Genomic DNA, 26,805 nt, shown 5'->3' on the forward strand with positions numbered 1-26,805 from the left:
CAAATGCAGTTGTGGTGGGGGTAACAGAAGATCACAGATCAGCAGACAGAACCAGGGCAGATATGAACATTCAGAGATCATGTTCAGCACCCAAGGAAGACTCACTTGTGTCCCACGCCAGGGCACAAAGCCTTTCCTTCCAATGTTCAGTATCGGATACATATACACAAGAAATAATAACATCATACAGAAGATAAATGCTTTCCACTTCCTGTTTGGAATAACCCAGAGAAATCAGGGTATAGTTTGTTTGAATATGTACCAGTGACACATAAAAGATTCATTTGTATTGACAAGTTACTGACATTGTTTTCTATTTACTAAGGTATTGGCATTTTCCTCTTCAGCACATAAGTTTTTTCATTGAAGTTTCACTAATAGCAGATTGGCAGCTCACAGGGCCAGGAATATAGAACCTTCTGAAAACTGACAAACACAGAGAAACCTCATTCCCAGCCCCCCCCCCCCCCCCCACCCCCACCCCCACCCGCCACTCCCCAGACATCCCTGTGATGGTACCAGACGTGTCAAAATACCACTTTTAACAAGATGGAGTATTTAAAACACACAAAACTACAAAAAGCAACTATTTCATAACAAGGTGGTTTAAATAGTTTAAATACTGAGGCCTAAAATCTTAGCACTGGACTAGATTTTTTCCCCCTACTTTTTTCTTTTTTTTTTTTGCTGAAAAGAAAGTTGGTTTTAGTCCATGGTTAAAATACACAAATACTGCACCATTGTAACAAAACTAACAAAACAAGGTCAAGTTCACACCCCAGCTGTTGTAACAATCGTACCCAGATTCAAAGAGCACTGCACACCTCTCATCTGTACAAAGGTAAGAATAGTACTGTCACATTTTTTCCTATCCCTGTGCTACTTATGTCCGTTTGAAAGGCATCATGCTGTGAGGCGTTATGAAAATAGTAGACAATTTGTAACAAAGGTGAGGTGGGGGAGGGGGGGCAGACAGATGGGCTACATACAAAACTGCAAAGCGTTCTTGAACATCATTAATGCCACAACTGAACCTAATTCACTACATCAGAACTTCCTCAATACTTCAAAAACAGGCTCTGCAAGTGATCCTCTAGGAAGCGTGTTACTGCCTTGGCCTGCTCCGCTCTAACTGCCTGGCTAATAGGAAGGAACACGAAGAAAGACAGCAGCAGATGATTAAACATCAACAAGGGACACGTACGCAATATTATTTTGCCGGAACCAAAAAGGCACCAAACCATAATATGAAGCAAGTCAATTCCCTGGAAAAGAGGGTCTGTTGGCATTTAACTATCAAAGGTGCCAAGGTACAAAACCCTGCTCCACAAGATTGCCCCCAAAGCAGACTAGGGAAAGACCCACATGTACAAGGGAAAAGGTGATTTGCCAATTTCCATAATCTCTGTGAAAGTGTTATTTAAAAGCTAAAGGCATTTCTGTCATCCCATGCATATTAAACCATATTTTAAAGAAATAATTTAAAAAGGGAGATTATACTTGTATGTAAATATGCACAAGAGCAGCTTTTTATGGAATGTGGATAGGGTTGAGAGGTCATTCCAGAAGCCAACATTGATGAGCCACAGAATAAATGACTGGTGACTCATTGGTGAACTTTCTGTCCTTGTGGCAGGGCCTGATGTTGAGGTCATAGCCCCCTGCTAAACAACAATTCAAGATTTTCTGGATTTCTTTTAAAAAGTCACAGAGTTCCAAGTACACATTTTAAAACGAATTAATCTTTCAGGACCTTAAACATTATTCCTTTCTCTTTCCTGATTAAACTTAAAATTTTTAAAATTGCCATATTGAGAACTTCTGATGTGGTGTTCTTATATTCTCCAACTATTATTTTTTTTATAATTATATATATATAAAAACCTTTTAAATATTCTCAGCCATGGTGGTATGTTTTACTGTAATTTCTTATAAAATGTAAGTCTTAGAGAGTGAAACAACCATGACTGCATACAATGTAAATACAAAACAATAAAAAACAAAAGAAAAAGGAGTAGTTCTAAACACACTGGGCGGTTCTGGGATCAGTCCACGTTGCAGCTGGGCTGTTGTGGGAAAAGTCTGAGTGAGGATGGGCTGTTCTGGCATCAGTCCGAGTCACTGCCGAGCTGTTCTGGGATCAGTCTTAGTCATTCTCCGGCTGTTCTTGGATCAGTCCGAGTCACTGCTGTCCGAACTGGAGCCGCTGGAGCTGCTGCTGCCCGTGTCGGAGGAAGAGCTGCTGCCGCTGAGGCGGGATGGCCCCCCCGCCTGTGCTGACCCCCCCTTCTCTGCTGGGAGAGAGACACGTGTCACACGCTGCCACGCCCAGACCAATGGCCATTAAACATGCAGCCAAGTCTACACAAACAGCCCTGCCAACACAAATGAACACAACCATGAACAGCTAAAACCTAGACCCATACCTAAAACAAACAGCCACATGCACAAGAACATCCAGGCTGTTCTTCAATGCTGCCTTGGCCACATGAACAGCCAGACTCACACTGCCACATCCACATGAAAGCCACACCCACATTCATGCCATTAAAACAAGCATACCCACTCCGTCACTCAGTTAGACACCAAACATACAGACTATTTCATGTTCCCCGCCAAATCACCCGCCCGACGCAGCTACACACACAGACACACACACACACACACATACTGCATGAAAAAACCCCCCTCACCCATGATCAGATCATAAAGTCAGCTAAAATGTGGCCTGAATTAGCCAGAAACTAGCAATTGTGGCCCAATAATCAGAGTGAAAACCTAGATTCGATTTCCAGCCCTGTTATTCACTGTGACCAGGCAATAATAAGGCTGGATGCTTCTAGTTCACCTTGGTCGTAGATAGTCAGCTCAACCTGGTTATGCAGTAAATAACATAGCAACCTTATGTTCTAATTTGCGAAAGTGTTTGGGCTCATCTAAATAATGCCAAATGATACGTGCAAGCTTTTTGTTTCTGATGCTTTGTAGCATAGGTGATCTGCTGTGGGTGTGGGTATGTAGCATTCTCCCTTCCAACCAAACCATCCCCAACTCCCAAATATTCCTTCCTTTCCCCCCAGCACCCCGATTCTAGCCATGGGGTGTGTGTTTATGTGAGCGTGTGTAAAATGCTTCTTGAGCAGAGGAATGAATGCGCGCATACAGGAGCACTGGAAGAGGCAAAGCAACAGGAAGAGAAGCAGAGGAGCGGACCCCTCCTTTGCCAGCAGAATGTAGCTACACCCCCCCCCCCCCCCGCCCCGCCCCCACCCTCCATGGGCCTTAACGCTTCCATGACTGCAACATTACAGATCTTTCCCCATCAGCACAAAACAGCTACTTCTGACCTAATGGCGATGTCATTGTGAGGTTTCTTTTCAGATTCAAGAGACTTCCTGTCCAAACGGGAAGAAAGAGCAACCATAACAGGGCTGCCAGTTCCAGAGTACCGCTTACTTCCTGTTCCACACTGGAAGTGGTATGGTAATGCATTCACAGTAAGGGACTGGAGGGTGGGAGAAACGTCCAGTTAAAAAGTACTTGGACCTAGGGTTGGACTAGGCCATTATATTTTACTTTAAAAATGAAAGAAATGAGAAGAGGCCTTGACAAAAATAAGTGGAAAAAAATAGGCGAAATCCCGATGGAACAATGGGGGGGGGGGGTGAAACACCCCGGAAAAAGGAGTAAAATGAGTTGTCCCGCCATCCTGTCTGTCTTGCCAGATCTCTAAGCTGCAAGCTCACTGGCCAGCCTGTGGCGTGGCTCCACCCCTCAGACATGGGTACCTTTTTTGGGCGGGTTCTTGTTGTTGTTCAGGTGTCCGCTCACGTCCTGTAGTCTCTTTTCTAACTCTTTCTTCTTTTCCTGAGCGAGCTCTTCCTTAGACTTGGCGCTCTTTTTCCCTGTGCCCTCTGCAGGAGACACACAGCGGCGCACAGTCAACACAGGCTGCCTGCCTGCGCCACGCTGCACAGCCACACAGTTAGCCTCTTACGTTCCTCTTCAAATTCTATTTTCTAACTTTCTTTTCCAAACCCACATTAATAATGGCTACGCTAAGTGTTAGATAGTGAGGAGCTAGAAGGCGGGACGCTGCTGCAATTCCAGAATTCACTTGGCCTGGGCACAAGGCCTATATACGAGTTCACAGAATTAAAGATGCACAGTCCACACTAACTAACGTGTACAGGGGTGGGGGTGGTAGGGTGACTCCAAATTAGAAAGAAAGAAAAAAAAGAAAAGAAAAAAATGCAAGAAGCTGAAAGCACCTAAAGCTGGAGAAGAAGGGGGTGGGCCAAGAGCAGACCGCTCCCCCCCAGCTCTGCAGATTGCACTTGTTGGGGGTTGGGGTGGTGCTCTCTGAACTTACGTAAAGGTTTCCTCTGCTTCTTCTGTAAACAGGACTTGACATATCGCTCCAGCTCGCGCAGCGTGGAGGGCTTGAGCGTCTCGAAGTCGATCTCAATCTCGTCAGGGTTGGAGTCCCGCAGCGAGGGCTCACGTGACTGGATGATGTGGACGACGCGGCCCAGCTTCTCGCCCGGCAGCCGGTTGATGTCCAGGCTGAGCTGCCGCTTCTCATCGTACGTCATCGGCAGAGAGTCCTCCCCATCCGACTCATACGCTGCAGTCTTGGCCCCCTTCTTCGGCTGCCTGCAGGTTTTGCACACGGTGGAAATTACGGCTTTTTGCCCCAGTCTCGTTTCTGTCCTCTCTCCCCCTCCCTTAATAGGCCTCAGAAGTCTGACGTAACGCAGAGCAAAAACCTTGCCCATACATGGAATTCCGGTTCAAAGGGAAATTTCTCTATGGAAAAAAAGAATGGATTTTCACATAACCGTCCCTGTCAGTCTGTGATTTAAGCTGGAGTTTGAAACTTTGACGTTTTTATCCGGACACATTTTTCTCTTAAATGCTTAAATGGCACTGGATCTGCTGAATTCCGATGTTGTTTTTCAACCGAAACAATTATTTTGCTAACAAAAAGCTAACACTGCTGCGCATGTTATTTACGTCACAGCTCTTGCTCTCACTAACGAGAATACCAACGATAACAACAATAGGAATAATAAAGATGTATACAACGATATATACAACTGTAAAAAATAGAAAATTTATAATTTATTACACTAACGGGAAACAACGGGAAGAAAATGGTTTTCGCACATGAATCGAAACAGCTGTGTGTGATGTTGTAATTGTGTCATCTTGGGTGGCTAACCACTTAGCTGTTAGCAATTGGCTTTTTAAAATGACACAGAATTTTTTTAGATTATTAAAAATGGATAAAAAGCATTATTTTTTCATATACCAAAAAATGTCCTAATGTAATCATTTATTTTAAAGGAATTCGGAAATCGCCATTCATTTGTCCCATAGGGGCATCTATTTTTTGAACCGGAAGTCTCGAAAATGCTAATGAACCCGAAGGGAATGAGGACACGACTTCTGAGGCCTATTAGGACCCACAAATCAGGGATGCTAATGATCTAGCTCAGATATATGTACACTGTACATTAATATTAAGACTTTATGAGACAACCTGAAAGGCAATAGTCTTAACTGTTGATTAACATAATTCATTCATAATTAACAACCAGCATGAAGTACTGTGCTAGTACTCTGCTACCAGCTCTGCAGGTCCCAGATACTGGTGCTACAGCATTTAAGACCACTAGGCAAACATGAACATGGTCACTGCACTGACATTGGCACGGGCAGAGCAATGTGTGTGAGATCACTGCACTGACACGGGCAGAGCAATGTGTGTGAGATCACTGCACTGACACAGGCAGAGCAGTGTGTGAGATCACTGCACTGACACGGGCAGAGCAGTGTGTGAGATCACTGCACTGACACAGGCAGAGCAGTGTGTGAGATCACTGCACTGACACGGGCAGAGCAGTGTGTGAGATCACTGCACTGACACGGGCAGAGCAGTGTGTGAGATCACTGCGCTGACAAGGGCAGAGCAGTGTGTGAGATCACTGCGCTGACACGGGCAGAGCAGTGTGTGAGATCGCTGCAGTGGTGTGAGACTAAAATGAACACGCTTCATACAGCTGTGCACCCAAAGCTACATTTAGATGCACTAGAATTACTGGTAATGGGCAGGTCTGGCTGGACACAGCAGGACCTAGGAGGATGCATGTGGTGGTTGGGGCAGGGCACTACCTGGTGCCGGTAACGGTGCTGTTGGCTTTCCGGGCCGGGCCCTTCTTCTGTTTCGCAGGCAGAGGGACGCGCTGCTTCTTCTCCTCCTCTGGCTTCAGCTTGGCCACTTTGTCTTTCTCTTTGTCTTTCTTCTTCTTTTCCTTGTCCTTCTCTTTTTTTTCTTTCTTTTTCTTGGGTTTACTCACTGGGGCCTGTGACAGAGCAGCCAGCTGCTCGTGAACTGCTTTCAGCTGGAGAGAGAGGCGGGGAGTCAGCCTTCAAACAAGGTGGGGTGAGGTGTCTGTGTCTGTCTGTCTGTACATGTTTGCTTGTGTGTGTGTGTATGAGATAGAGTATGTGTCAATGTATGCATAAACAAGCATGTATGAGAGCATGTGCATATGCGTGCCTTTGTGTGCGTTTTGGGGATGGGGAAAGGTCAGGAAGTGGGGGACAGTTAATGGAGCCATTATGAATAATCATGTCTCACTGAAAAATGCGCACGGTAAAGCTTCTCTGTAAAACAGCTTTCCTTTCATCATTTCTAGGCTGTTTTACTCATCATAATTCACAAATACTTTACTTTTAAGTTGAAAATCACATTGCTTACCTAGTGCTTCACTACACCAGTGACAAACGATTCCAGACACGGACATCATACTCTAATCTATGGCTTATTACTGCACATCGTTCTCAATTCGATTATACATTCTGAGAGTAAAGACAACCAGCAATTTGGGATAAACGTACTGTACAATTTTAACAATAGAAACCTGCACATGTGTAACAAACCACATTTCTTTCTCTCAATGCCCAATTGAAATGTTTTGGACAAGGGAGCGCACTGGGTAAGCAATTGGAGAGGTCTTTAATCGTTTGAGACTGCCAAACTGAGTGCAAACGGCTCTAAAGACCTCCAGAAGACCACAAATTACAGCTCAGATTACAACACAAGGATACAGGTCCCCTACAAACACAACCAATAAGAGAGAGGGGAAGGTAAGTCACATTCTTCCTCTCTGCCCTGCCCCCTCCCCTGTCCTGCCCACCCCGCACCTCCCAAGTTAAACTCACGGCAACAAAATCAGAATCTTTGGGGGAATTAAAGAGAGAAAAAGAAAGGGGTAGGTCTGCCTTTGGCCCAGCTCCCTCCTCCTGTTCCTCCTCCTTCACCCCTTGCTCCCTCATTCCAACCCCCTCCCTCCCCCTCCCGTCCCACGCCTTAACCCTCTACCGCTCACTCCACAGGGTGCAACAAATATAAGGAGAAGTTAGTGGGGGACCGTGAAGGAAAAGGCAAATCACCTGAAAACGTTTGGCACACCCGTTTTTTTTTCCCCGACCTGTTACCATTGGGGTGCTCCACAGAGAATTGCTGGTAAAAAAGCCAGAGTGAAATGAGGAAGAGAGAGATACTCCAGAGAATCAAGTTAAAACGATACCACAACAGGCTACTGCACTTCAATCACAGCGACTGCACTCTAAAACTCAAGAGATATTACACTGCAATGATGCCTTCATTAAAAAAATGAGTTTAAAAAAGTGTAGCATGCAAGCCATTTAAACCAGGTCTAGAGAGAGAAGTATGTGGCGGTAGAGGGTTAAACTTCTGTCCAATCAAGATTTGTAGCTGTGAGGTTTGTATGACTGTTGTGTGAGAGGGAGGGGCCTAATAAAACAGGGAGGTGACCAGAGGTTGGCCCACCCCCTGCTGCGCCCCCCCCCCCCCCCGTCCCTCTACCCTCGGAATGGGGTCTTGATCCTCGGTTCTGAAACCCACCTGTTCCGAACCCACCTGTTCCTGCAGCTCTGCGAGCCGGGTGGCCCGCTCCTCCTCCGAGTCTGAGCTGTCTGAGCTGGAGCTCTCCCCGCTACTCCCGCTGCTCTCCCTGCTCTTGCTCACCATGCCCGCCGAGGGTGGGGCCGAGGGCGGGGTCGGCTCTGCCGGCTCGTCCGGCATTTTGGCGAACCGCATCTCAAACACATCCTGAGAGAAGAGCAGGGGAGAGGGAGAGGGAGAGGGAGGGGGAGGGAGAGAGAGACAGAGGGGAGAGAATTAAATTATGCAAGGGAGAGATTTAACATTTAAAAAGGCTATGTTTAAACAGTGTGCTTTGTCCCAGTCCCACTGAGAAGTGGTCAAGAGGCTAACAAGCAATTTAGCCGACTAGGATGAAAATAAAATTTAGGTTCTGCAAACTAAAGGACAAAATCTATTAGCTAGCCACTGCACCACCCAGGACATAGTAAATAAAACCCACAATAAGTAATAATTATACAACAGCTAGCTAGCTAGTGAGTTAATAAGCTGGGTATTGATAAACAATATTAGACAACTAGAATGCCCAATCTAGTGATTCATCTATGATATGCAAAAATTATGTATTTTACCGTACACCTGCAGCCTTCATACAGAACTTCTAGCAGTCACTGCTTGGGAAGAAGCCACATTCTTGTTCAAATAAATTACACATGCATATTAAGAAGCACTTGGTAGTTGGTACATTGCAAGTGTGGTGCTCCGATTCACCCAAACAGTGTCATCCATGAATTTGAGTGCCAATCACTTGATAAAAAAATACAATGGCTGTGATACAGGACTGCATGCTCACAATTTACTCCCTTTCCCGGTCCACATGCAGAAAAGGCCTATGCAGTAATCAGTCACACTAAAACAACCCAAGCAGTGTCTCAACTCTCAGTTAAAGTGACCTGAGCAGCCTCACATTCATGTGAATAAACCTGAGCAGCACCTCAACACTCAACTAAAATGACCTGACGACATTCACATGCCGAGCAGTGTCTCATGCCAACGTTAGAACTGCGTGAGCAGTTCGTTACTAGCAAACGGATGCCGAGCGAGTTGCTGGCAAGGTCTCCCACCTGCAGCTTCCTGGCCATGGCAACAACCTCATGGTCAGGCGGGTTGTACTTGTAACAATTGGAGAACATTAACCGCACGTCGGCCGCAAAGCTCTGCGCGTCCTGGTACTCGCGCTCGTCCATCTTTTTCTGCAGGGGAATAACAGCTTGTCAACTGTATTGTGTGGGTGTGTGTTCACTGACTAAGGCTTGGTAGAAACAGTCCGTTACGAATTGAAACCGGCACCAAATTTCCAAGCACTGGGAATTTGCCACAAAATGTGCATTTCAAATCCACTTATTGGATACTTAAAATGTATTTTCAATGGCATTCACAATGAGTAAACTGCAAGGGGCAGGACCTGCTGCGCTTATGTTTACGTCGCTGGATACGTAATACATATGCATCATCATGCCAGCAATAGGCCATGCCCCCAGAATGGGGTAAAATTTGTTGTGCTCCATATAGTTAGTATAAGCAGTCAACGGATTATCCAAATTGTAAGAACTCAGATATGTTGTTGTATGGTGTGCTGTACAAAAAACAAAGCCAAGAACTCTGATTGTTTTTTTTTTTTTTTAAGACGTTTTATGTCCTCCCATGCAAAAATCAGAGCCAATGAGGAGAAAAAAATTGATTAAGGCCATTAGACGTGATGGGAAAGCCAAAAAAAAACTGAGATCCTGAATCAAGCCACATCTATATTTGTAGTAAATTAGCCATTTTGTCCCCAGTAAGAACTTATAACTTGTATTACCTGTAGCTAAGAGGCTGTGACAGAGATAGTCATTTGAATGTTTGAACATTTGTTTTTTAGGATGTGATGTGACATTTAATTGAATAGCTAGCAACGTTACATTTCACATCAGATCCTATTATGATAATTGATTTTAACCAAGATGCTTTTAACTAACATTATTAGCTATCATAATAACGTACGTTTAAAGCAGTTTTTAGCACGGGGGCACGGAAAACCTCAGATCTGGGTTCTTGTCCTTGTTTTTTACAGCCCACCATACAACAATGTTTCAGCATTTTTTATAATCTTGATAATCCATCAACTGACAATAATAGATGTATAGAGCATAACAGATTGTTTTCCCCCATTGTGAGCATGGCCTTCTTTGTTTGATGTGTTTGGTTTGATGCGTTTGAATACCTCAATTTTACTTTTTTACCAAATTAATTAACTTTTTGTGGCCGTATTAATCTGCTGAAAATAAAGGTGGTTTTGTGTACAACACATTTTTGTTTCTTTTCATACTCAAACAATATGACAAGAATCAGAACCAGGATTCAATAAGAATTTGATAAGCAGAATGGGAATGGTAACTATGAAATATAAACGATACCAAACCCTGACTGTGCTGAAGGCGCACAGCGAGTAGTGTGTGTGTGTGTGTGTGTGTGTGTGTGTGTGTGTATGTAGTATCATGAAGCAAGCACACAGCACAGGGGTCTGCAATCCTGGTCCTGGAGAGTCACATGCTCTACTCCACTCTACTTGTTGTTACTCTGTACTTAAATAAGCACTTAGAGCAGTTGAGTACAGTTAACTCACTGCACCTGACTACGTGGGTGTCTGAACTGGGTCCCGATCAAGGTGAAAACAAAAACTGGCAGTTTGTGTGGCTCTCCAGGACCAGGCTTGCAGATCCCTGGTATAGCACCTGCTATGCATGTATACTACGTGGTCAGCGCAGACTTGGGTTAAAAACATGGCCATTTAAATGGCATATTTGGATTTCTAAATGCAATATTAAATGCATTTAATATTTCCAAATACACTGGCCCACACAAATGCATCACTTCTGAAACAGTTAAAACCTACATTAAAAATCTTTAAACTGAATACACAGCAGGCCCACATGGCTTATTATGATGACAATATGGACATACAGAAGTTGTGCAGTACCATGAATCCTTGTTGTAATAACACGAAATAAGATTCTACAGTAAAGCAGTGAGTAGATGAGAGCATTTCTAAACTAAGCCATGCGCTCAAGTACATTGCAGATAACATTTAAAACATTTGAAAGACTACACAATTTGTACAGTGAGCTCCATAATGTTTGAGATAGACATTTTTTCTTGATCTCAAACAATTAACGTGGTTAAAGTGCAGATTCTCAGCTTTTATGAAATGGTAATTTTTAGCACTAGGACATAATAATGCTATGTAAATTAAAAGCGGTCATGTTTAGTACTTTGTTGCATATCCTACACATGCAATGACTGCTTGAAGTCTGTGACCCATAGTGATCACTAGGCGCTGAGTATCTTCTCTGCAGATGCTCTGCCAGCAGGCCAGTACTACAGCAACCTTCAGCTCCTGCTCGTATCATGGACTTGGTGCCTGAGGTTTTCTCTTAAGCATATGAAAGATATGTTCAATTGTATTTAGATCAAGTGAATGACTTGGCCATTCAAGAATTTTCCAATTTTTGATATGTATGTTTGGGATCATTGGGACCAGCCACTTTTCTTCTTACCCACGTGCGTATGTTTGTGAATTTGGATCATTCCAGAATCCAGGGGCATGCCCGCAATTTTCTATTTGCATAATGCAACACCCCATTTCTCCATATAAGGACGGTCCTGTTGCAGGCTCAGAGCATGGCTGAGAGATAGAGAAGTGAAGAGAAAAGGTGAACCATGGCCCCTAATGGTAAAAAAAATAAAAAATTTACTAATGCAGAAATAGAAGTGATTGTTTCAGAAGTTGAAGCCAGAAAAGGCATTCTTTTTCATAGCGTTTCCACTGGAGTGACTGGTGCGAGGAAGAATGAGGCTTGGGCTGCAATAACTGAGGCAGTGAATGCCGTGTCTGCTGAGGGACGCAGTAAAAAACAAATCAGCTCATCTTGAATGTTATTTTCCAGAATATTCAAAACAGCATATGCACACTTTACTGACCATACGAACAAATTACAACTGTAATTATACTTCAGATGAATACAGGTTTCCGTGAATAAATAGCCTAAACACAAATGCTTCGGGTAATTACTCTGTAAATGCCAAATGAAATCTCAGCTGAGTAGAACAGATTTCCGAGTTACTTCGGTTACACGGTTCCTCGTGTTATCATTCAGCCCACTAAGATTTTGAAGAGTCGCCTCTACATTAGGTAGACAAGAATAACTTCCATTTTTCCGGAATCCTTCACTCGGTTGCGCAAAATGGGCACTGCTGCATTTTCCACGTATTCTAAAGATTCCCCTGCAATGTATCACCCTTTATCGTATTGCTTGGGAAAAGTCCCACGTCTGATTTGCAGTGGTGTAGGGTCTGTGGGAATACTTGCATTCTACAAAGCTCAATACTGGAATGCCGGTGTAAAGCTAGAGAGTGCTAATGCTTGTTTTTTGGGGGGGGGGAGGGGGGGGGAAATTAAGGAGTACCCTATTGTTGACTCTGAGTGGGAGCAAGACACATTTTTACTATTAAATATGATGTAATTATTATTATTCTTATACAGTTAATTATTATTATTACAAGTAATACTTATGATAAGATTATTAATTAATTTTCTAATTAACTCTTAGCGCACAGCCCCTAGTGGTCGGCACACCGGCGTGCCGAGATTACTAAACTCAAACATTCGGTGCTACTGCAACCAAAGTGTGAGTTAAAAACAGATACGCTTTGTTTTAGTTTCATTAGTAGACGATACACGACAACTATGCTGAAAACGGAGTTTCGCAGCCCCACCATTGTCGCTCTGGTCGTTCATTTAACACGCACCCCCTCCCTGCAGTCTCATCTAAAAAACACCGCCCCCCCCCCCCCCCCTTGACATAATGGACAATATTGTCTATCTTGGCATTCATAAAAATATTCTTTCACCACTAAAAAATCATATTCCGTCATAGCAACAAGATAAACCTGACAATAGCACCTAATATATGCCTATACAGCAGTGAAAACGCTGCTCACTGAATAACAAAATAAACGAGAAAAAGTTTTTAAAAATGATACCATGTCATTCTACAGTCAATATCTGAGACTAAATATTGAATAAATATAAAACCTTACTGTTGGTTTCACGTGTAGAGATGTCCCTTTTGAGACTGCGTGGTCATATATTGTCTTGGACAATCAGTTTGGGAAATATACGCGCATCTGTGACGCCTGGGTATCTTCCAAAATAGCTGTGCGTAATACCACACCTGTTGTTTAGGGTGTCGTCGCCCTTTTTAGTACAGTCTGGCTTGATTGACAATTAATTTATTCAGTAGGCGAGAGTATAAGCTTTCTAACGATGTATAACATGTCTAATTCTGCTTTTGGAATAGCGTTTTATAGGTCAGCGTAACAGAAAATATTCTTAGCATCGCATTCACTTACGCATTCACTCTGTTAGCAGACAAATATGGTGCACCTAACGAAACGTGGTCAAGGATATTTCGTAATTTCTTGGAAAATACTATTATTATTGAGGACTTCTGAACATAGCTAAGCCATATGTTTGCTGATAGACCTAGCTGACATCGTTTTCTGGAGCAAAACAGAAGCGAATAGAACAGTATCATTGATACTGTCTCTGTCTCCATCTACTGAACATAGAGGAGATTTCATCATTGCTATGTAAGTATTACTGTTCAAAATACTTTGGTTATATACGTTATTTTTGAAATTGAGTATCTTTAAATAGGTTAGTGGTGTCATATAATGTGAATATTTCACACTGTAATGAAAGCGTTAGATGGAAGTATAATCGTTTTTGTGAAGCATGCAACAGTGATGACGTCAGAGTTGGAACATTGCCAAAACGTAGTGGACGGTTGAAAACTGTTTTCATGTTGTCTCATCCCCATACAAGAAAACATACGAGAGTACAGAGTATAGAAATACACACGAGTTAATTACACATTTAGGTACTGTACCGCATTGTGTGACAATATTTTTGCATTATTTTTTTAGTCTGATAGCAATGTTTCATCTTAAATTCAATTTGTCTGCTAAGAATCTATAATGTAATGTAATGTAAACCTTCATAAGGGGCTCATTTATATGCTTTATAATGGACAAAAAGCATTTTATTCAATTTTGGAGAGATTTTGGATATGTTTCTGGACACCTAGCTATTTTAGACCACTGTACTGACTGAAAGCTTGTTATTCCTTTTTGAAAATTATGCAACAGTGATTTCCTTGAGTCAAAACAATTGATTTGTAGTGAAATACGTGAATATGTTGTGATTTACAACAATGCATAATTTAGACATTTTGGATAGATTTGGAGATGCTGGGTACACTGCTTAGTTGTTGCTTCATACATCTATAGTAGTTCTACATATCCACCCTTAGATTTTATGAACTTGTGGTCAAGAAGTTTTTGATCTAGCACATGTATAGTTTAACCTCCTGTATATATGCAATCTCTCAGTATTTCATTGCAAACTTAAAAAGTGCAAATTTATTTTTGATTTTTTGTCAAAACAATTGCATTTGTGGCACTTTATTTCTTCCAAAATTATGAATATAAACTAATCTGCGTTAGTATTGTAAATTGTACAAATGTCTTACTTCATTTAAGCCATTTTTCAAGTCTCTGTGGTGTTCACATCTGGAGTTATAAGGCTTTAAATAGGGTACCCCCTAAATGGGCAAGGATTGGCAAGATTTGGCTTGTGCGCTAAGGGGTTAAAGTGACAATCTCAAAGATTTCAGTTTCGTTCTCTATGGCAGTGCCAATGGAGAGAAGCGGTAATTGCAGGTGTGTTTTTGGACCTCACTTCCCATAGATCCAACTGGATCCAACCAGTGTCGCCTGTGTGACGTCAGTCAGTTGGCACGCCAACTATAACACTTACTATTTACTGAATAAAAAAGTTGTTATAAAAGTAACGTTACGTACATACTCATTCGTTGTCTAACATTAGGCTAACTCAAGATGTCTTTACACTGCCGAGCCGGGTTAAAATGCCATAGCAAACCTAGGGTAGAATTAGTGATGATCAATTTCTGCAAACGTTCTTTATCCACCTTTTGCCCGGTATGAACATCTTTATACTGCAGAGAAGAATTTGCGGGATTCGCTGTGGCTCGTGCAATTATGTATCTCGTGCACAATAAGCAGTCTTTTTCGTGAATGATTGTTGTGTGGTATTTTTGAAACAACTGCCTTGCAAAATGTTGCCCCTGGTGTTTCTGGTTTTGCTAGCTAAACTGTTCGAGAATAAAGCTGAGCTGGGTGTTAAATTAGCAATCAGAACAAGAAGAATAAAACAAAAACAAAGGAGATTTCATCAAAAAGGGCATAAAGGCTGAAGGAACATATGAGGAAGCGTAATAAAATAATAACAATGCTAATCCATACTGCCGTATTCTTCTCCTGCATGATGTCTTCAGAAATCAGACCCGGCTCTGCTCCACATACCCCGGCTTTATTCCGATCATTATAATATATTGATGAACTCGATGGCAATGTAAATAACGGTAACATTAAGGCCAATTCAGATCAATGATTCCCAACGAGGCGAAATGGTTTTAGAATGTTACAGAGAAAATTGCAGCGGTGTGAACTGGCTAGTAGCAGAGCCGTTGCCTGCCCTGAGGTTTTCAAAGACCGTCCTTGTCAAATCGCCAAGTGCAGTTTTAGAACGTTTACAATCAGACGTCTTGGAATTTTGCAAGTTGCACCCAGTCTCGTTGCGAATCATTGATCTGAACTGGCCTTAAGTTAGCTACACTGCAACGTTGCAACAAGGTAGCATTGCAATCGAGAGACGGTTTGCGAGGTCGGTACCGGTCGGTAGCGTTAGCTAGCGTTTTTTTCTAATTGTTAGCCAACATTAGATTGTGTTAATTACATTAGCTAGCTAGCTAACGCAACGTTACCTGATATGAAAGATGGATACTGTGCGCAACGTTGTCTAAACTAATTTTGTCTTGGTAAATAAATGGTAAATGGACTGCATTTATATAGCGCTTTTATCCAAAGCCCTTTACAATTGATGCCTCTCATTCGCCAGAGTAGTTAGGGGTTAGGGGTTAGGTGTCTTGCTCAAGGACACTTCGACATGCCCAGGGCGGGGTTTGAACTGGCAACCCTCCGACTGCCAGACAATCGGTCTTACCTCTTGAGCTATGTCGCCCCATGACATGGTCTTTCTTGACATGGTCTGGTAGCTAGCGTTAGCTGTGCAAATAGCTATGTAATTTAGTAAAGTTACATTGTCATTAAATGTAATACGAAATCTACATCAACAAATAATATGATCTCTCATGTTACACAAAAACTTTTTAGGGTTCCATAACTCCCCCAACCCCCCCTTTCTCTGTTATTGTAACGCATGCAGACATCGGAAAAAACAGTACGCTGCTCACACACAAGTCAGTTGAAGAGCAAGCCTGTTGTGTTAGTTCCGCCTACCCTCTCTGGCGGACCAACCACTGATGGGTGATGAAAAACACGTCACTAACTGTGCGCCGCTTGTGATTTTTTCCCGGGAATGCCGCCACAGACATCATAAATTTAATCATAAATTATGATAATAATAATAGTATAAATTAATATAAAAATAGGCTCAATCACCATTGTGTTACCTAATGCAGCGATAGATAGTGACTTAAGACATTTATTTCAATGAAAATCTTCAAGATTATTACTAAGTACATTATTAGGTATGATTAGTAAATATTATTTACAATTTCAAATATTGAACATTTACCCATTTCTACTATTGGTCCAAGATTAATTTACAATTTTTAAATAATAAGACTTGGGGCCTTCATGATTTTTGCGTACGCGTGGTCTGAGGCAGCTCAGAATTTGTTCGCACAATAAGAACAAATTCAAGTAATACCATATTGATGAATCCCACAATTGTGCCTAAAACGTGCGTATGCAGAGTTTAAGCACAGATTTGTGCCTCCGCAACGTTAGTGAATGAGGCCCATTGTCTTGCTGTAGGAGGAAGCGCCATCCAAAGATTTTGAAGACATTTGCTTGAACAGCAAGTAACATGCTTCGGTACACTTCAAAATTCATTCTGCAGTTACCATAAGCAGTTACATACATCACACGGTTTCCGCCAGTGTATTGCAAGCCTGGCGGCCCACCTGCACACCTTAAGGGTCTTATCTCAAATATTTATGATAATATCATGTCACTTAATAATATAACACTTGATAAAATCCGAGCAGACTGGGTAGAAGAGCTTGGTATGAATATATCTGATGAAATATGGGATAATGCATAGGATAGGGTAAATAGGTCATCCTCATGTGCTCGGCTTAATTCAGTTCAAGGTTCTTCAAACTCATTATAGTAAGGCTAGACTGTTCAAGACCTACCCTAATGTAAATGAAATATGTGATCATTGTCACACAGAAAAAGCAGACCTAACCCACATGTTCTGGTCTTGTAATAGGCTGAACAACTTCTGGACTATTGTATTCCGGACTTTATCTGAAGCATTTGAAAGATATTCAACCCAGTGCTTTGTGTATATATGTACATGTTTTGTTTTATTTTTATGTGTATTTATTTTATTTTACAATTTAATTTGGTATTATCATTCCCTATAGTTTCTTATGTTTTGTATAGGCAGTATTGGGGTGGGTGAGTGGGGGTGGGGGGGAGAAAATGTCTACCGTCAAATCTGTGAACAATACTCATTTTTATGAATGAAAAAAAAAGCGCTATATAAATGCAGTCCATTTACCATTTACCATTATGGTGCCCTGAAATAGGGGGGACTACGTATATAGTGCTGTAATTTCTACACGGTGAAAGCAAAACGTTTAAAAAATAACCTTTGATAAAAGCTGTGAATTAGCACTTTAACCAATTGTTCGATTACAAATAGTCAAGTACAGACCCAAATCAAGAAAAAAAATCTTTGTACTAAATCTTATAGAGATCACTGTATATGATGCAGATCAGGCACAGCATGCATTAGAAGCAAGTAGCGTGTGTGTGTGTGGCATATGTTTGTAGCATGTGTCTGCGTGGAGGGAGTGTGAGTGTGTGATGTACGTGTACGGAGCATACTTTGACTGTGCTGAGGTCCATGGGGTGTTTGATGATGTCGTGATAGTCATGCAGCTCCAGGGCTTCCGCATCCACCGGTTTGTAGAAGGGCCAGGCGTATGCCGCGTGCTTCTTGGAGAGCATCTCCTTGAGGATGCTGTCGCAGTAGCGCAGGTGCTCTGTCAGCTTGCCTTTCTTCCCCGCATGCTGTGGCACCTCACCATCCTCCAAGTCCTTTTTGGGGGGCTTGATGGGGCGCCCCGTGCTCTCTCTCCGGGACACCACCTTCCCCTGCTTGGGCTCCAGGAGGGCGGGCGGCGACTCACTGCGGCTGGCTGTGATGGCGGACGTGGTGGGCGTGGTGGTGTCCGCTTTCCGCTTCACACCCTTCTTCTGTAGGCAGCGCACGCAAATGTGTGCGCAGAAACAAAGGCAAACAGACAAGACACACGCATTAATACAAGTGGTCCTTCACTGAAATTCTGTCATGGCTGTAGGTCTGTTAGGAAATCTATATGCCTTAACTTTAATCTCTGCAAAGGCTTCCATGGGGTGACTGTCTGCCACACTGCCCCTCCCTGTTGTGGGGAGGGGGCACAGGACTTACTTTAACAACAGGCTGTGCAGGGGGTCCTACGGGCATCATGGGAGCAGCAGCAGGTGGAGCTTGGACTGCTGCGGCGTTGGCCGTGATTGTTGGCACGGGAGTGGCTGCGATGACGGGCGTCTGAGACACCTGTGGGGGGGAGGAGCCGGAGGACACTGCTGCCACCTGTTGGCTCCCTACACACATGCACACACAGATGCACACGCGCACGCACAAGACAAGTGATGGTAAAAGCATAGCTCTCTGCAGGAAAGACAACAATATACAAATATCTGAAAATCCAACAGATTGTTTGAAGGGGAAAATATGCCACATCACAATGCACTAATCAGATACCACGAAATGGCAGTTCCCAACCACCCTGACATCTGAAGGATGATTTACCCTATTTATGCCACATTATTTGAAAAAGCCCAATGTTATGGCAGAACCTAAACAAGTGATTTCAATAACCTTAACCCATTTGCGCACATGCCAATTCTGACCAATCCTTGCCCATTTAGGGGGTACCCTATTTAAAGCTTTATAACTCCAGATGCGATCATCACAGAGACTTGGCTTAAAAAAAATGGCTTAAATTAAGCACGACAATTGTATTATTTGCAATATAACATATTATAACTGATTATTTCTTCCTAAATTATGAATATAAACTAAAGTGCCACAAATGCAATTGTCGAGGCAAAAAATCAAAAATCTATTTTTTAGTTTTCAATGATATACTGAGAGATTGCAAATATACAGCAGGTTAAACCATACATGTCCTGGATCAAAAACTCCCTGTGTGTCTCCAAATCTACCCAAAATGCCTAAATTATGCATTGCTGTAAATCACAACATAATCATATATTTCACTACAAATCAACTAATTGACTGAAGAAACTCACTGATGGGGAAAATGGCGGCGTGCATGGACGCAGCGGCTTGGTGCTCCCTGAAAAGTTCTTCAATATCAGGGAGTGCCATCGTAATTATGTTGTGTTGTTGCCTTGCACAGCAGTACAATGACAATAAAGTTTCTTATCTTCTTATCTTATCTTGCATCATTTTCGAGTGGGAATTACAAGCTTTCCACCAGTACAATGGTCTAAAATAGCTAGGGGTCCAGAAAGTCTCTCCAAAACTCTCTCCAAACTCTCTCCAAAAATGAATAAAATGTTTTTTTTCCATTATAAAGAATATAAATGAGCCCCTTATGAAGGTTTAAAATGAAACACTGATATCAGATAAAAGAAAATGCCAAAATATTGTCACACAATGCGGTACAGCACCTAAATGTGTAATAATTAACTCTTGTATGTATTTCTATACTCTGTACTCTCCTATGTTTTCTTGTATAGGGATGGGACAACAGGAAAATAATTTTCAACTGTCCTCCACGTTTTGACAATGTTCCAACTCTCAGGTCATCACTGTTGCATGAATCACAAAAATTACTACCAAGAACTACCAACGAACGCTTACATTACAGTGTGATATATCCTCATTATAAAATACCACTAACCTATTTAAAGACACTCAATTTCAAAAATAATGTATATAACCGAAATATTTTGAGCAGTAATACTTACATAGCAATGATAAAATCTTACCTGTGTTTAATAGATAGGGGTTAACTCCAGAAAACAAGGTCAGCTAGGTCTATCAGCAAACATATGGCTTAGCTATGCCCAGAGGTCCTCAATAATAATAGTATTTTCCAAGAAATTATGAAAAATCGTTGACAAGGTTTCCTCAGGTGCAGCGTCTTTTACTGCTACCACAGAGTGAATGCGTAAGTGAATGCGATGATGAGAAAACTTTCAGTTACGCTGACAATGCCGTAAATAACACGTGGGGTATTACGCACAGCTATATTGGATAGTACCCAGGCGTCACAAATGCGCGTATATTTCCCAAACAGATCGTCCAAGACAAGATATGACCACTGCAGTCTCAAAAGGGACATCTCTACGCGTAAAACCAATGGTAAGGTTGTACATATATTCAATATTTAGTCCCAGATACTGACTGTAGAATGACATGGTATCGTTTTTGAAAACTTTTTCTCGTTTATTTCGTTATTCGGTGAGCAGCATTTTCATTGCTGTATTGGCATATCTTAGGGCTATTATCGGGTTTATCTTGTTGCTATGACGGAATACGATTTTTGAGTGGTGAAAGAATATTTTCATGAGTTTAAGATGACACTGCAGGGAGGGGGTGCTTGTTAAATGCACGACCAGAGCGACAATGGTGGCGCTGCGAAACTCCGTATTCGGCGTAGTTCTCGTGTATCATCTACTAATGAAACTAAAACAAAGCATTTCTGTTTTTAACTCATACTTTGGGTGCAGTAGCACTGCATGACTGAGTTCAGCAATCTTGGCACGCCGGCGTGCCGACCACTAGGGGCTTTGCGCTAAGATGTTAACTGATCAAAATACTTATTTGGTGAGTGGGCTGCCATGTCAGTAACTTGCGTGAAATCACCATGGATGCCATAAACATGCAGGGTCGTAAGATGAAAAAAAAATCAGTTCAGGATGGGTGGGTATATTCCCTGTGAATTTGGAGGGGATGGTTACCTGTGCCGGGGGGCCCCCCTGGTTTACGGCCCTTGCTTTTGGGGGCAGGGGGCAGGAGTTCCACCTCCTCCTGTGGCATCTGGGCCACTTTCTGCAGAAAAATCTTTTCCAGCGCTTGTGCCATCAGCACAATGTCGTCTGTGGGCTGAGAGAAAGGCAGGAACAGGGTCAGCGACAGGTGAGAGAAAGGCGGGGACAGGTAGGAGGGGTTTATCCCTTTGAAGAGTAGGTTTTTTAGGAATGTTTTTCTTTTAAGTCAGTGATTTAGAACTCCACTGCTTTCAGTTACCAGTAGTGATAGTTACATCAGCATTAGAAAAAGCAACACAACAGAACTCTAAAATGAAATAATGAAGACGCGGATGCGTGGAGGCTGACCGATGCAGGAACAGCCATGCTTTGCCGCTCACCTTGTTGTAGATGTAGCAGTTGGTGAACATGGTGTTGAAGTCCTGCATGCACTCGCTGGCACTCCAGTAGTAGTTATTTTCCAGTCGCTTCTTAATGGTTCCCATGTCCATCGGATTTTTGATGATTTTATGATAATCCTGAACAAAGCAGGAGACACATTTATTTAATGCAGGTTAAATTACTGTTAGCACAGCAAGCCCGGCACTAAAAATACAGAAAAACACACCTATGAAGATACTATGGTAGTATCATAAAAAGAAACCGTTCCAAATGGGACACAGTGACACACATATTTTAGATCATAATGATCAATCCAACTTCTATTTTTAGAACTTCAGCCCAGGGAATTAATTGAACGAATCCTAATATTATCAATAATTCATTTTAATCTGGCTGTACCATACTCACCGGTAGGCTGAGTTTGACAGCATCCACTGGCTGATAAAAGGGCCAGGCAAACTGGTGTTTCCACAGCGTCTTCACCACAACATTCTGCATGTACTGCAGCTGATTGGTCTTCCTGCCTGGCTTGGTGGGGTTGCTGAACTCGGGGGGCGGGGGGTTGATGCCGGGAGGCGGGGCTTGGGTTGCCGAGGTGACGGCCGACATGCTGGCGAGGGGGCTCTCTTTGTGTCTGGGCGTCCCGTGCCTTCAGGGGGTTCCGTGTTCCTCTCGCTGCTCTTTGCTCCCCAGGGGGGACCCCAATCCCATTTCAGGGCCTGACCTTGTACTCTGCACCAGACGAGGAAAGACATACAAATGGGTACAAGTGTGCGACGGTTCAGAGTGTACCGTGTCACCCGCGTAAACTGAATCCCAACCCCCCTCCACCCAAGCTCTCTGCTCCCAGACAGCCCCTGCTTTCAGGCTACGCACTGCTCAAAAGACCGGGAGCACCAAAATCCCAGAAGATGCATCATAGTAACCATAAAAAAGGCAAATCCCTTCTATTGAACACATTTTAATATAGGACTTCATATATGTAATAATACACACAGACTATTCTTCTATTAATTATTATGGTCTCGTATTTCTGGCATATATTTCTGATTTTCATATTCAGCACACTGGCATATATATTGTAATATATATTGTACTTTTGCATATTCAATGTGCTGAAGTGCTCAGCTTTCACATCTCTACAGAGAGGCTGCATTCACTACAGACCCTTGTTTTGGAGAGCAGTCAGTAGTGATATACAGAGAAGTGCATTGTGGAGCACAGTCCAGGGATAACATGCTTAAACCTGACATAGGCAGATGACTGGGAAAAATGTTTCCTTCCCATTTTCTGGAAAGAGGAAATCTCAATTTACAGACAGGCAACCATGGTGTTCTCTGAAAAGCTGGTGAGAAGGCAGAGGCAGGAGCTCAGCCAGAGCAGTGACAGTGCAGCAGCCAAAGGGTCCGGAGACCAAAGTGGCTCTAAACAACACTGACTGTCACTGAAACCATCTCGCTCACTACAAAAGCAGGCCCACATTTCAACTCAAGAGATTCAGTTTCATTCATACCGGAGCCTGTAATCGCTCCAGGTGCATGGGACCACACTTCCACTCAGTTGGAATGAAAGTTTAATTTTTTATTTACAAGCAACAAGTGGAAGTCTAGGTTGTGCTTTGCATCACATGGTAATTTGGAAAAACATCACCCTGGCCAATAATTCCATGAAGTGCTCTTGTCCAATCTACAATGCTGGCTGTCAAGATGGTCAAGAAACCATGACCTGTTAAGGAAACTGCCAGAGGAATTTTTGCAACGGCGACCGCTGTGAAAGCACAGCCGAGCAATGTGGATCTCAAGGGCTCCAAGCTCATCAGTCATTCAAGCTAAATCTTCCCTTCTACCTCGGCCATTTTTGTTTCTTCACTAAATAGCACCACGTGTGAAAAGTGAGTGACATAGACACTAAAAGTTGGGCCTCTTTGAAAAACTCTAATACAAATGTGTAATCGCCTTATCGTGATCCCCCTTCTTCTCAGGGCTCACTGAGGAATCCCGGCCTCCTCCTCAAGCTCTGTGCCTTGTAAAGGTCAACACTACCCTGCTCATTAAAATTTTAATGCTACTCAAATGTTTGTGTTACCCGCAGAGCTAAACAAATCAGAAGTGAAGCCCATCCATATAAAGAGGGCTTTGTTTTCATTGTGGGGAGCCCCAAAGCTGATATGGGACACATGGTCACTCTAACGGGGGGGGGGGGGGGGTTGGTGATGGGATGCACAGTGACTCGTTCACTCAATCATTTATGCGCTTCCCTTCCTTTTCCCTACATAGACACACACTCATCTATGGCACACCTCCACAATATCAGCATGGCCACCACAAAATAAAAAGTCAGTGAATAGCGAAATTATTTACAAGAGATGTGTTTGGAGACATACAGTCATCATAGGCAAGCAACCACAGAAATCCAACAAAGCAATGATAGGTAACTTTTTTGTTTATCTCAAATCTCAAACCCCCCCCCCCCCCCCCCCAGTCAGCGATATCACAATCCTGCCCCCTCTCCCCATTCCACAATCACAATATAATTATGCTGTCAACGAAGTGTTATGGCTAACTTTACCCCAGCAGTTTGCGGAGTCTGTAAACTGAAGGCATACTGAACACACGCCGCCACAGAAGAGCCCCAAACCCCCAAAACCCGGCTTTCTCGCTCCTGGACGAAGAGTGTGGTAGCCTTGACTTTGTCAGAACACCCCTCACCAATTCCACTCTCTCTACAATACAGCCTCACTTGAACCAGTAGCAAAAGCGACTGCAATAACAAATAACAATCTATAAAATAAAAATACACACACAAAAAATAGCAGATGCTCAGGAAGCAGTTTGCCAATCGGGTAAGTGATTGGTGAACTAAACAGATTTCAGACCCATGAGATGTCCTCGGATCACATGAACATGAGGAGGGGAAGACACCATGTGTACAAACTGCCCCTGACATTTTCGGTTTCTCCCAGCAACCCCATAATCATGTTAAATATTTTCAAACAAAACCATCTCCACACCACATACACAAATAACACTTAATATTAGCCTCAGCTCCATCAGGGCTGCATTCACACAATATTGCCACCTTATCCTACAAACATCAAGGATGTCATTCTAATATGGCTATGATGCTGTCAAATATGTCTACACAAATGTTTAAGACACCTAGCTAGCTTGCTAGTTTGTCGCCCTCATTTTTAGCATGTCAAAAAATAAATGTAACGTACTTAACGATGCCGTATTGTGGTTCAAAATAACTAGCATTGTCAGTAGCGTTTCCAACTAGAAGGCTTTTTAAAACTAGCCTAGCGAGTGCACTTAGCTACTTAGTTCTAGCTAGCCAATCCGAAGTGTTAAAGCAACAAAACATGAGTTACTTAAAACATTTTACTAAAACGAGAAATAAAATAGTGAAATTTAAAAAAAAGTGCATGTTGGTTAAATGAGGTTTAAAGAGGGGCGGCATGTTACAGTGTTGGCAACCCACACACTAATTAGCCAGCCAGGGGATGTTAGCCAGAAACCGGGGGGCTACTTAGCCAACGTAGCTAGCTATAATGGGAAGTTATTAAATCAAAAGCAATGGATGTATTGTCCAAGTGATTATATAGATTGGTACACATGTAGCAGCTTAACACTGTATAGAGAAGCAAACTACTTATAACTTCGCTAGTCTAGCAATTATAGCTAACTAGCTACCGAACGGGGAGAATTTGAGACTAACATTAGCTAGCTAGCAAACTGGATGCCAAAATGCGACCTACCACAGATTGAGGTAACGTCAACAGTCACTAATGCATCACACAAGCAGCGAGAAATCACAGTTAAGCAGTAGGAACATAATTATTAGAAGATAATATAATGAATACAATGTATCCAAAAAACATTACGCAGGGGAAATGTCTCTAACCTAACATTATCTATCCGAATTATATTCACTAGTTTCGATCCACCTCTCATAAAACATTGGCAAATAAACTAGCAAGCTAGCTAGCAGGCTAGATTTCCTCATTTACCTAGTAAAGCTTAGACTATAAACATGTGAATCCAAAATAGCTTTAAAAGGTATCAAAAAGTACATTGGGGGTGTCCATCACTACGTTTTGATAAGGTTACACGTCGCAGACTGTAAAAATTTTAAGTAGCCTTAACGATGGGGTGCACAGCAAAACCTCAATCATTTTAAAATCGGTTCTCCACACCGCACACATTCTCCTTTAAAAGATGGCGGGCAGGGGAGAGAGAGGATAGTGTGAAACGCAGGCGATCTTATAGATAGCCAGCTAGCCAGCTTCTCCATGACTCCGCCGCTACAAGACCCATCGTATACACGCCAAACTGCAGCCAACGAGAAGTCCAATTATAGGAGCTAGCTAGCGTATGTAACCACCTAATTTAGGTTTTACACTCTCCCAAGATCTGAAGTTCACACACAATATCTTAACCCCAGACGAAGCCAGGCTTTGTTGCATTGTTGCACGGTACCTAGCAAGCCTTATTGAAAAAGACACATAAGCTACAGACCTTGTGGATTTTCTAAACATTCAGATCAGCAAAAGCAAAATGCAATATACCTTTATAAAATAAACACTCATTGTAAAAAAATTATATTTTAATTTATTACTTTTTCCCCTTCTGATCCAACAGCGTTTCCCCTGCAGTCGTCCGAACGGATCTTTTATTTCATCGAAACAGCTATATGAGGCATTAGGAGTCTGTTGCACATGCGCTGTGGCGCGGTGCATTCTGGTCCATGTTGTGCACCAGTAGGTTATTTATATCAGAATATTGTCCTTTATTAATAATCAATACTACATTTCCCAGAATACAATTGACTGCAACGCGTTGGTGTTTTGGCCCACTCAGCACGTCCCCTACTCTGTTTTGGAGAAATAAACGATCGGTGTATGTAATTTTTGAGCCTTATTAATTACCAACAACACTATCTCCATGTTATTTTACTGTACAAACAGGCTTTGCGTTTTTATTTCCTATAACATATTTTGCCGTTTCACTCCCGTCAGTGAAAGCTAGCAAGCTCGTTCGGTAGGTAACAGAAGCTACGCTTCGTCATTTCATCGATGCAGATAGGTGGCGCGTATTGTTACTCGTAAACTCATTAAAACTAACTGAAAAACTGAAACTTAACACGTAAACTGGCTATTTAACGCAGGCTAACTTTCTGCAATATTTCAATAAGCAGGTGGCTTGCTAGCTTGCCGCTAGTTA

At 42.5% G+C, this 26,805-nt stretch overlaps 1 protein-coding gene across 6 annotated transcripts; it reads right to left on the reverse strand.

Moving 5' to 3' along the window:
- Positions 1–637: 637 nt before the first annotated feature.
- brd3b (bromodomain containing 3b) lies at positions 638–26,312 on the reverse strand. Of its 6 annotated transcripts, none has more exons than XM_035380079.1 (12): positions 26,201–26,312; positions 21,992–22,315; positions 21,583–21,720; positions 21,173–21,317; positions 18,606–18,781; positions 18,020–18,391; positions 9,040–9,168; positions 7,952–8,143; positions 6,178–6,407; positions 4,373–4,656; positions 3,789–3,914; positions 638–2,291 (listed from the first exon to the last, which is right to left on the reverse strand). In XM_035380079.1, exons 2-12 carry the CDS (start codon positions 22,190–22,192, stop codon positions 2,173–2,175), a joined length of 2,112 nt encoding a protein of 703 aa, XP_035235970.1. In that variant the 5' UTR covers positions 22,193–22,315; positions 26,201–26,312; the 3' UTR covers positions 638–2,172. The 6 variants fall into 6 exon arrangements, with proteins under 6 accessions (XP_035235970.1, XP_035235969.1, XP_035235968.1 ...); XM_035380078.1 differs by having other exon boundaries at positions 638–2,294; XM_035380077.1 differs by having other exon boundaries at positions 638–2,294; positions 7,937–8,143.
- Between the last annotated feature and the right edge of the window lie 493 nt (positions 26,313–26,805).

Source organism: Anguilla anguilla, chromosome 10 (assembly GCF_013347855.1).
Source record: "Anguilla anguilla isolate fAngAng1 chromosome 10, fAngAng1.pri, whole genome shotgun sequence".
Taxonomy (NCBI): Eukaryota; Metazoa; Chordata; class Actinopteri; order Anguilliformes; family Anguillidae; genus Anguilla; species Anguilla anguilla.